Source organism: Eubalaena glacialis, chromosome 2 (assembly GCF_028564815.1).
Source record: "Eubalaena glacialis isolate mEubGla1 chromosome 2, mEubGla1.1.hap2.+ XY, whole genome shotgun sequence".
Classification (NCBI taxonomy): domain Eukaryota; kingdom Metazoa; phylum Chordata; class Mammalia; order Artiodactyla; family Balaenidae; genus Eubalaena; species Eubalaena glacialis.
Window position 1 is genome coordinate 30,699,375 of NC_083717.1, and position 12,080 is coordinate 30,711,454.

At 45.5% G+C, this 12,080-nt stretch overlaps 1 protein-coding gene across 6 annotated transcripts in view; it reads right to left on the minus strand.

Annotated features, from left to right (window-relative positions):
- Positions 1–12,080, minus strand: part of PCSK6 (proprotein convertase subtilisin/kexin type 6) — a 195,764-nt gene that overhangs the window by 22,968 nt on the left and 160,716 nt on the right. For 4 of the 6 annotated variants that reach the window (XR_009699485.1, XM_061181688.1, XM_061181686.1 and 1 more), the window contains exons 14-15: positions 615–794; positions 431–469 (exon numbers count right to left, since the gene is read on the minus strand). The exons of 1 other annotated variant lie outside the window; for it this stretch is intronic. Coding sequence is in view for 4 of the 5 variants with exons in the window: in XM_061181688.1 (XP_061037671.1) it covers positions 431–469; positions 615–794 (219 nt within the window). In the remaining variant the exon portion in view is untranslated. The remainder of the gene's footprint in view (positions 1–430; positions 470–614; positions 795–12,080) is intronic. One more of the 6 variants, XM_061181687.1, reaches the window with a different exon arrangement.

Consider the following 12,080-nt stretch of genomic DNA (forward strand, 5'->3'; position numbering starts at 1 on the left):
GTGCAGCAGGAGGAAGAGGATTTGCAACGAGGCATCTTTACTTCCTGTGAGAGGCTTGAGCTGCTTCTTGCAGCATCAGTGTCCTCTGACATCAGGTCTGAGACCCTGTGCTGGGTCTTTCTCCCAGCCCCTGGGCTGGTCAAGATCTCCACTGCCAGCAACTCCTGGCTGTGCTCACTCAGCCCAACCATCCTGGGCTCCCGGTAGCACCCTGGTCCTTCCCACATTCTGGTCACAAGGACTGAAAGTGGATGGACTTGGGAGAGGGTCAGGAGGCTGAGACGGAAGACGGGGGCCCCTGAGGAAAAGGGGGCGCCCCAGAGGAGTGTCACTAGCCAGGGGGCAAGTCCCCGTTCTGGTTGGGCATAGGGAACCTCTATTCCCGGCCTGGCAAGGTTGGCGAGTACTTACTGGTTTGAAGCATACTTACTGGTCTGTAAAATATTAGGAGAGCCATGGGAGGGAGGAGCTGTGAGTGCAAATTACCATCATTATTACAACTCCCAGGAAAGAGGAAGGCCTACAGCCCTAGCCCCGCCTTCCGCCGGGAACAGCCCACGTATTAAGAGCTACACTGGAAAACCGAGCATCTCCTCTGGCCTCAGGTTCATTACCTGTGTAGTCCTCTTCGTCCTCGGGAACCTCGGCCTGGGACGGCGACAGGGCGGCCTTGGGTGGCTCTGGCTCTGGGGCCGAGAGCTCCAGCATCCGGGAGCGAGACTGATGGGCGCTGAAGGTGGTATAGGGGTGCTGGGCTGTGCCGTACAGGATGAGGCTCCACTCTTTCAATTTCCCTGGAAGGCACCGGACCCAGACTCACCTGAGGGTCAAGAGCCTCCTTCGGGAAGCCCTTGATGCGCTCTGGCCCCTTGGTCTGGCCGGGGGCCTCCGTCATCCACGGAAGTGCCTGGCCCTGCCCGGCTCAGGTCCCCGAGCCCTCCCCCCCGACAGCAGGGCTCTGAGCCCAGCATCTTCCCCTCCTCATCACCTGGGGATCAGGAACCCACCTCCTGCCCCGGCCACAGTCTCCATCTCTGGGTCTCGGCACAGCCTCCCTCCATTGGCCCCCACCCCCATGATGGGCAGCAGCCCCCTCCCCATCTTGGAACATCCAGTGGGTGGATCTGGGGCGGGGCCTGGCACTCAGCCGTGTCCCATTGTCCCCAAATGTGGTAACTGGGTTACATTGAGGAGTCCTGCTTTTTGGATGCTCCACCCTGGGTCTCGGGCTCCTTCCATCCCAGTTAGTCCAGGGCAGGTGGGCAAGTTTGGCGGGTGGCACAAACCCAAATGTCCGCCAAGGCCGGGCATGGGGAGGACCTCCTCAGAAACAGGAGGATGCCTGGCACCCACGCTGGTCTGGGTGTGGAGGGAGGACAGAGGCTCACGGGAGAGCAGCCGGCTGTGCCCGCGGATGGGGCAGGGGCAGCAGGGGGCAGTAGGCGCCCCCCCAACCACCGCCTCCACCAGGGAGCGAGGCCCATGCCGCTCTGTCCTCAGGTGAGAACAGAAGGGGAAACCTGGCCTGCAACGTCCAGGCAGGATCCCTGATGTAATAAAGCACACAAGGGCCGGGTTGGACGTGACAATGGGCCATGGGCCGGCTTCCCTTCTCACCACGGTGTGCCCAGCATTTGGGACTGTGTGACCATGTCAAGGAGGTCACTGCTGTCACTGTCACTCAGACGAGGGGCCGAAGGCCAGTGTGACCTGCCAGAGGACACGTGTCTCGCGCTAATGGGCACCGGCTGCCCCAGCCCCTCAGGGTTTATTGAGAAGAAGATCAACCCAACATGAATCGATTCTGTCCCACGGCGGGGCACAGAGCAGCACTGTTTCCTTTTAACCATCATCCTGGCCAACTAAACCTCCAGGTCCTGAAAGCCTGCAGCCTCCGAAGCCCCCAAGTCAGGCCCTGCACTGCTCGGGCCTCTCCTGGCCTGGCCAGGATTGAAGGATGTGGGTCCTTCGATTTAAAAGAACCGTCCTGAGCTGACTGTCTCCCAGGACATGGTCTCCAAAGGGCCGGGCTCTTTCCGTGGCCATTTCCCTAACGCAGTGAGCGACGCTTACACGAGAAGTATTGATACTTCACACGGGTGCAGGTGCAGCAAACACAGGGCCTGTCTATGAACGATCATCCGTTCTCAACTCCCGGGGATCAAATTAAAGCTACATTTCAAAACCACAAAGGCTCTGGACATTTGAACTGCTGAGTGATGAACTGTCATCAAGGGGGAGAATAATAACTACAGGGCAGGGAACAAGGGCTCCGTGAGCTATAATTTGAATCGAGATTTATTTCAATCCTATATGATGTCTCCAAAACACCCACCAAAGGCCTCATCACTAAAATTAGATTCTTATTTTCGGATAGAGTTTTGGTAGGACAAACAAGAGAAGAGGGGCTGATCCAAGCTTGGGATCGGCACACACCCTGTGTGAGGGGGGAGAACAGAATGAATTCCAAGAAACCAGGGAGCAGATCCTACGAGTTCTCATCACAAGGAAAAAACCCAGTTTTTTTCCTCTTTCTTTGTGTGTGTCTATAAGATATGATGGATATTAATGAAACTTATTGGGGCAATCATTTCCCAATGTGTGTAAGTCATTATGCTGTATGCCTTACACTTACAAGTGCTACATGTCAATTATATCTCAATAAAGCTGAAAAGAAAAAAAAAATTCCAAGAAACCAGCAGTAGGAGCTTTCTTGCAAGAGGGGCCCGGGAGGGGAGGCTGGGGTTCAGGAATGGAAGAGAGACTTCATTTTTATTGTTTTCTCTTCTGGATTGTTTGATTAAAAAAAAAAACCGTGGCATATATTATATTACCTTTCACATACATGAATTTTAAAAATTGAGTTTAATTTAAAAATCTAGAAACAAATTGGTTATATGGTCAAGGAAAAAAAAAAACATGAAAAAGCTGTGGTACTCAGGGCTTTTGATTTACATTTCCAAATAATCAATAAATGTGAATGGCTCAAAATCTACAAGTATAAAAGGGAACACAGTGGAAGTCCCCCTTCCAGCTGCTTCCCCATCTCTCTCCACCATCTCTCTCCATGGCAACCGGTTCCCTGTTTCTTGAGCACCCTTCCGGTGGTGTTTTATTCTTATCCAAGCAAATACGAGCACATATTCTGCCCCGTCCCCTTTATCAACACACCTGGGAGCACCTTCTGCACTTTGCTTTTTCCATTAAAATGCATCTTGGTCATCTTTCCATCACTGCATCAGAGAGGTATCGTGTCACTTACTTAACAGTCCCCTCTTGACAGGCATTTAACTTGTTTCCAAATGTTTGCAATTACAAACAGTGCCATAACTGTGGTCACACGAGGAGGTACCTGTTGAGGTTGGCAGAGCAAGGAGCCTGGAGCTGCACAGTCTGGGTTTGAATCCTGGCTCTGCCACCTACTAGCTGTGTGGCCTTGGGCAAAGTATTTAATCTCTCTGTTCTTCAGTTTCCTCATCTGTAAAGTGGGGATAATAATAATAATAACTACCTCATAGAGTAGCTTGGGGGTTAAATGACTTTAATGATGGTAAGAGATTTAGAACAGTGACTGTCATATGGGAGCTGTTGCACAGAGTTTGTTAAATAAAATCTAAGGAGCATATCATTTCACATGTGTGTAAGTGTATCTGTAGTCTACATGGCTAAAAGTAGAATGGTGCGGGGGAGGGGCAGGGATCAAAAAGGATGTGAATTTGTCATTTTGACAGACATTGCCAAACTGTCCTCCACGGGGTCTGGTCACATCACACCCCTGCCAGGAATATACCAACATATCTGCTTCCTCACAGCCTTGGATGGACAATCTGACAATTCAGAGAAGTTCACTTTGCATTTCTCTTATTGACACAAGAAGCTGAGCATCTTTTCAGATGATTAAGAGCTTGACACCTTTCTGATTTGATAAAATTGGAAGCAATTTATAAATTCAGAAATTTGCCAAAAATATTTGCTGGGGACAAGTGATGAAACTTCGAAGATGCATTAAAAGTGCACTTTTGCGGGCTTCCCTGGTGGCGCAGTGGTTGAGAATCTGCCTGCCAATGCAGGGGACACGGGTTCGAGCCCTGGTCTGGGAAGATCCCACATGCCGCGGAGCAACTAGGCCCGTGAGCCACAATTACTGAGCCTGCGCGTCTGGAGCCTGTGCTCCGCAACAAGAGAGGCCGCGATAGTGAGAGGCCGGCGCACCGCAATGAAGAGTGGACCCCGCTTGCTGCAACTGGAGAAAGCCCTCGCACAGAAACGAAGACCCAACACAGCCATAAATAAATTAATTAATTTTTAAAAAGTGCACTTTTGCCACGTTTGTACCAAAGATTTACAAGTGGACCAAGAAGATGGTTGCTCACACTTGGTTTAAATTTCTGTTCCTTCTCTCCGTCTGCAAGAGATATTCACTAGAGCCTCTGAGGGCCCAGGTGCCGTGCTGGTGAGTTAGGAGCACAGAAGAAAGAGCGGCAGGGAGACGGCAGGAGGAGGGAAGGAGACCTCCCCTGTCCTAGAAGGTTCTGTGCGGACAACTTGACCTGAGGGTTAGGTTTAGACAGTGGTGATTCTAAAGACATTTTCCTCCTTATTTTTTGTACTTAAAGGTGAACATGCTCTTTTTACTTCTACCAAGGGAGTCTCTGTTTTTTTTGCCTTCATAAGACATGAAAACAAGTATTCCAGTATACGGCATAATTTGAAGTGCAATTCTCTTTTTAAGTTATTTTTTCCTAGTTATAAAAGAGGGATGATTATTAAATACTGAAACAACAAAGAAGAAAATAAAAATCACCTCTAACTTGTCTGGGATATTCTCCTCTTGGCTATTTTCTATGCGTGTTTGTTTTTCACATAGTTGAAATCACACAGGACAGCAATTTCTCTTTCTTCTCTAACTCAGCATCATATCATGTTAATCACATCCAGAAATCATTTCTTCACCCGTTTAATGTCTTCTCCCCTTCATCAGACCAGAGGGGTCATGTGGGCAGGAATGTGCCTTTCTTATGTGGCATACTGGCCTCAGCGTGTGGCAAGTTTCTGGTATGTGTGCTCAATAAATGTTTGCTAAATTAATACACTGATATCTTAAAATATCAGCAAACTATTTCACTGTATGAATATAAGCATTTTCTTAACCAATCTCTCATAATAGGTTATAACAGGACATGTGTTTCAGTTTCCTTTTCATTTTTGCTTTTATACATGAATTTGCAGGAAATATCACTTGCTGCATCTGAACTACTCTCCCCAGGTAGATTCCCCGAAGAGAATACAACATTGTGAAGGCTCTTGACACATAATGTTAAGGGGCCCAATAACCCCTTCATGGAGTCTGGCATCTCATGAGGCTTGATTCAGAAACTGCCAGGTGAGAGACCACAGCGCACCTGGGAAGAAGCCCACCTGGTATACAGCCCGCCTCCAACCCGCAGTCCCACCTGGGGCGAGTCAGAAGGATCAGACACCAGTGACTTGGCATCACAGGGTAAGGCAGAGACGCACAGGAACATGCAGCTCTGGGCTCTAGGCTTTAGGGTGGTCCTCTCCTCTCGCTGAGTCAACACTTATCCACGACCCCAAGGGTCCAGCCCACGCGAGGACCAGGTCCCACCACGCTCACCAAGCCCAGAGCCCGCCCTCGCTTTGAGGAGATGAGACACCTGGAGGGAAGAACCAAGGAAGAAGCAGAAGAAGAACGATCCAGGGCTACACCAGGCCAGAGACCCAGTCCACACTCCACAGAACTGCCATCCAGAGGTGGGAGGACTTCGGAATGTTGGTCTGCTTTGGACAAAGCGTTTAACAAGAGTGTATTGGTTACTAGTCAAGACGTCGGCATGCCTGTTCAAGCTTACCCTTACAAAACCCAACTAGTACCATTCATTCCTTAATTTCCTGGAAGAGGTCTGAAAAGATGCCCAAATCCAAATTCCCTGGCTTTCTCTCCATCAGATTCCTGAGCCCCTAGAAGAAAGAAGGGCAAATCCACCTGCTTAAACACTCAGGGCCAGCACTGCTTGTGAGAGGCAGAGGATAATCCTAGCTAATGCCCCAGAGGCTGCCGATAAAAGGCTTTATCATCATTCACCATCTTCAATGCATTGCCCCCTCAATGAACTGAATTTGTAATGAACAAACAGGATTATTCCTATTCAAAGAAAGAACGAGAATTAAGGGAAGACTGAGGTTGAATTTGCCAATAGGGAAGTACCAGCAGTAATGAAGCTTTTCTCTTCCAGCATTTTGAATTAAGCATTAAAAATCCTTGAGAGGGGTATTTACAATTGGAGACAAACCAGCTAGGAGCGGGGAAAAGGTTTTGTTAGATTAAGGACTCCGAGCTAATACTTTTGAATTCCTGGGTTTTCTTTGGCCATAAGAGAAGCTATTAACAATAAAGAATTTATTAATTCTCCCCCCCGCCACATTTACAACATTCAGGGAGAAATTCTTTAGTTGAAACACAGTAAAGAAAGAGAAGCCTATAATCAAGAAATATGTTTCAGTCTAAATAACACTCCAGGGGAAGCCTTTTCCTTCTGAGGTCCAGGGAACCTGTTTACAAAGTTTAAAGCAGAGGTTTGGGTAGAGGGATAAAAAAGGTTCTCCTTCTTCTGTTTATAAAAATATACAAGGATGCTTTAAAAGGGTGAATTTTATGCTGTGTGAATTATATTTCAATAAAGCCGTTATATGAACTATTATACACTCACAGAAATATCAACCTTTACTCAATGAATTTAACATAGTTATAAATGTGCTTTAAGTCCACATTATGGCAAGCAAGAGGTAGGAAGATAGATAGAATTTAGGAAATGGGCTAGAAAAGAAGGAAGAGTGCACACATGTATGTGTCCCCTATGGACATGCACACATACACACATGCGTGCACACCTCCAGAGCCAGAAGTAAAGCCGGGCAGATGGGAGAATCTTCCCTATGATCTCGTAGCCATAAAAACCCTTCAAGATGGTATTTTCAGTGCCAGAAGGAGGATCTCAGAATCCCAAGCGCCAGTGTTTCTTTGGGTGAAGTGTGGAAACACACATATCAGGTAAAGAACAATCACTTGTACAGTTCGGCAACACACAAAACCGCACTTTCCTTAATGGCACCTGCAGGGTGAGATAGAGAACACTAAAATACCATCTTTCAACATTTTTCAGTTAGTTCAAAGTAATAAATTAACAGTTTGAAAAGACAAAGTCTGCTACACGGGTTATAACAGGACAGCGGTCCTTCCCGCCACCCTCTCCACCTTTCCGCGTCCTGCCCCAGACTCAGCCTCTCGTAAGGCTCCGAGGGGGCCCTTCTAGGGTAAATGCTCACGTGCTCTGTCCAAGCTCCTGAATTCTAGCCATTGTCCAATGCCTCCTTACCCAGGACATCGAGAATCCTTTCTCTTACACTATCTTCCACATGCCCACCCCACTCGCTCTTCATTTTCTGGGAGGTTTCCTCTTCCAACCTATCTCTTGCCTTTCTAATTTTTGCTTCATATTTTAAAATTCAAGGCATTTATCTGGTCCTCCCAATGTTCCTTTTTAAAATGCAGCATCCTGTTCTTATTTCAGCACTGAAATGCTTTATCTTCCCTGAGGATACCTATGAGATAACAGAAATTATATATTGGTCTCTACCCCCGGTTCCTGGCACAGGGCTCCTAAAACCCTTGTCAATTCCCAAGTGAAAAAAATACTAGGAGCAACTTTTGTTCTAATGAGGTGACTCTGGTGGGCTCCTGGGTGGTTCCTGGATGGGGGCTGGTCACCAGAAAGACCAAGCCAGGATTCGGAGCTTGGACTTTTCAGCCCCACCCCCCATTTCTCTAGAGAGGGGAAAAGGGCTAAAAACGGAGTTTGTAATTGATCGCGCCTACATGAGGAGGCCTCCATAAAATCCCAATAGCATGGGGTTCAGGGAGTTGCTAGGTGGGTGAAGACATCAACCCAGCAGGGTGATGCGTCCCAACTCCACAAGGACAGAGGCTCCTGCACTAGGGACCCTCACAGACCCTGTGTATCTCTTCCTCTGGCTGTTCATCTGTACCCTTTTATCATAGCCTTTAATAAACTGGTAAATGTAAGCAAGTGTTTCCCTGAGTTTTGTGAGCAGCTCTAGCAAATTAACTGAACCCAAGGAGGGGGTCTTTAGATCTACAGGGCAGTTGGTCAAAAGCACAGGTGATAACCCAGGCTTACAACGGGTGTCCGAAGCGTGTGTGTGTATGTGTGCGGGGGACAGTCTTGCGGGACTGAGCCCTTAGCCTGTGGGGCCTGACTCTGTCCCCGGGTAGGCGGTGCCAGAACTGAGTTGCATCGGAGGACACCCAGATGGTGCGGCAAAGAATTGTTTGCTGTGGGGGGAAAACCCCACACATTTGGTGACTAGAAGTACCGGAAGTGAAGAGTTCTGCGTTAACAATAAAGGAGACACACAGGAGAGAAACACAGGAGGGAAGAAGAACTGGCCTTTTCCCTACTTGGTTTTCTACCTTGTAACACCAACTACAGTTTTTTTGAAGTTTTGTTGTTGTTGTTGTGCTTTTGTTTGTTTGCTTTTCCTGCCTGAATTCCCTCTTACCTCTAAGTTTATTCTCTTCAGGGTTTGTGTCTGTTTTAATGTTGCATAATCTTCTCGAATGTGTGGCGGTCCTTCTATATTTAGCAGTGAGGCACTTAGAATGATTAGAAGTTCTGCATGCTGAAATGTGAAAACGCACTTTTTGTTTATTGATTTTGTATTCGGCAAACTTGCTAGCCTGAACAAAATGAGAAAGGAAATGTTATCCTTGCACGCCAGATAGCTTAGATGTAAACAACGTTTGTTTTCATAGTAAATGCAAGCACTTCCTATCAGAAACAATGGAGATAAGAAGAAAATGTAATATCTTTATAGTACTGAAATGAAAAAAAAAAAAATAGGGCTTCTCTGGTGGCGCAGTGGTCAAGAATCTGCCTGCCAATGCAGGGGACACGGGTTCGAGCCCTGGTCCAGGAAGATCCCACATGCCGTGGAGCGACTAAGGCCGTGCGCCACAACTACTGAGCCTGCGCTCTAGAGCCCACGAGCCACAACTACTGAAGCCTGTGCGCCTAGAGCCCGTGCTCTGCAACAAGAGAAGCCACCACAATGAAAAACCTATGCACCACAACAAAGAGTAGCCCCTGCCTGCCACAACTACAGAAAGCCCGCGTGCAGCAACGAAGACCCAATGCAGCCAAAAATAAATTAATTTTAAAAAATGGGTGGAGTCACAGCACCATCACAATGACTTCCTCTAAGCAGAGTCAAAATCAGTGTGTCAATAAATATACCTATTTTTAAAAACAAACTGAAAATGGGTTGAAATAAAGATATTTTGGAATAAATCCAAGCAGAGCAAATTCATGGCCAGCAGACCAGCATGATAAGAAATGGTGAAGGAAGTTCTTCAGGCAGAAGGAAAATGGTCATAGATGAAAATCTGGATCTACAGGAAAGTACAGAGTACCAGAAATGGTGACCATGTAGGTAAATATAAGAGTAGCTTTTTTTTTTCTCTTAATTTCTTCAAAAGACGACTGTCTTTAAAGCAAAAATACCCCTGCAAGATGGAGTTTGTAATGTGTATAGAAGTAACATATAGCACACAACTACAGCAGAAAGTGGGGAGGAGTATTAACTCCAAGTCTACTGCGACAATCACAAAATAGGCTAAAAATCCTAAAGGAAATAAGATGGAATATTCAAAAATATTTAATCCAAAAAAAGACAGGAAAAGAGGAACTTTTTAAAAATACTGTTGGATTTAGTTTGTTAATATTGAACTTGGGATTTTCCTATTTATGTTCCCAAGTGACACTGGCTGAAAAGTCTCCATTCTCATAGTGGGGCTGTTGGGAGTTGGTATCAAGGATACTCAGGCTTCATCAAATTAACTGGGGACTCTTTTTCCCTCTTTTTCTACTCTCTGGAAGAGTCTGTGGAATAGTGACATTACATTTCTTCCATTTAAATGTTTACGAGAATCTGCCAGTGCATCTATCCAGCCCTGAGTTTTCTTTTAAATTACAGAATCAATTTCTTTAATCACACAATTTTAATTTTTGTTTCTTCTTGTGTCAATTTTGCTGTTACATTATTTTTGGTCATTTCACTTAACATTTCATTTTTTTGGTCACAAAGTTGTTTATAAGATCTTCTTATAATAACTTTGATGTATACAGGATCTATAATAACATTCTTCTTTTTCATTCGTGAAATTATATACAGATGACCCTTGAACAACGCAGGGGTCTGGGGTGCCAATCCCCATGTATAACTTTACAGCCAGCCCTGCATCTGCAGATTCAACCAACCACAGACTGCGTTGGACTGTAGTTCTTATTTACTGAAAAAAAAAAAAAAAAAAAAATCTGCATCTAAGTGGGCCTGCGCAGTTCAAACCTGTGCTGTCCAAGGGTCAACTACATTCTCAGGTTTTTCCTTGACCAGTCTTCCCAGAGGTTTATCAATTTTATTAGTGTCTTCAAAGGGCCAACTCAGGGCTTTTGTCAATTCTCTCTACGTACGTTTGTTTTCTATTTCATTGATTTCTGCTAGTTTAAAAATTCCTTTTTCCTGCTGTCTTTGAGTTTATGTTGCTGATCATTTTCTACCATCAATTTTTTTTTTTAACATCTTTATTGGAGTATAATTGCTTTACAATACTGTGTTAGTTTCTGCTGTATAACAGAGTGAATCAGCTATACATATACATACATCTCCACATCTCCTCCCTATTGCGTCTCCCTCCCACCCTCCCTATCCCATCCCTCTAGGTGGACACAAAGCACCTACCATCAATCTTTAGCCCTTCTTCTTTTCTAACACACGCAGTTGGGAACATACATTCCTCTCTCATGTCTACTTCACCTGCATTACCTGTTTGGATATGCAGTATTTTTATTATCATCCAGTTCCAAAGATTCCCTATTAAATTATTATCCTTTTTTTAAAATAAATTTATTTATTTAATTTATTTATTTTTGGCTGTGTTGGGTGTTTGTTGCTGCACACGGGCCTTCTGTAGTTTCAGCAGGCGGGGGATACTCTTCATTGTGGTGCGCGGGCTTCTCATTGTGGTCGCTTCTCTTGTTGTGGAGCACAGGCTCTAGGCGCATGGGCTTCAGTAGTTGTGGCACATGGGCTCAGTAGTTGTGGCTCGTGGGCTCTAGAGCGCAGGCTCAGTAGTTGTGGCACATGGGCTTGGTTGCTCCGTGGCATGTGGGATCTTCCCAGACCAGGGCTCGAACCTGTGTCCCCTGCATTGGCAGGTGGATTCTTAGCCACTGTGCCACCAGGGAAGTCCCTCCCTATTAAATTATGATTATTTTCCTTTGACACATGAGTTGTTTAGAAGTATTTTCTAACTATCAAATGTATGGGCTTTTTCTAGTTATCTTTTAAGTTTTGATTTCTTACCTGTAATCTCAGAGGACAGGGCTTATATACTACCAATCCTTGGAAATACTCTGAAGTTTGCCAAATGGCCTACTACGTGGCCAATTTTCATGAATAATCCACCTGTGATTGAAAGGCGAGTGTATTCTTTGGTTGTTGGGTGTAGGTCCATTGGTTAGACCTAAATTGCCAACTGTGAAGTTCAAATCTTCTCTTCCTACTGATTTTTGTTATTTTGTCTATCAAATATATTTGAGGTATGCTAAATCTCCCACCTTGTGTGTGAGCCTGTCTTTTTCTCTTTGGAGTTTTAACAAATTTTTGCATTATATATTTCGAGGCCACGTTAGAATTGAACCAAATCTTTTATCAACGTGCAGTGACCCTCTTCAGCTTTGGGACAGCTTTTCGCCGTAACATTTCTGTTTGTCTGATGTTAACGTAACTACATCAGCTTTCTTTGGTTAGCATTTGCTTGGTCTATCTTTTCCCATCCACTTTATTTTTAACTTTGCAGTTTTCTTATATTTTAGATATTGTTCTTACATATAGTTCCATCAGTCTGTCTTAGCAGGAAGAAGGCAGCATAATTAAACTAGGATAATCCAATAAGGCTTTAATAAAGAGACTATTTACAGAGG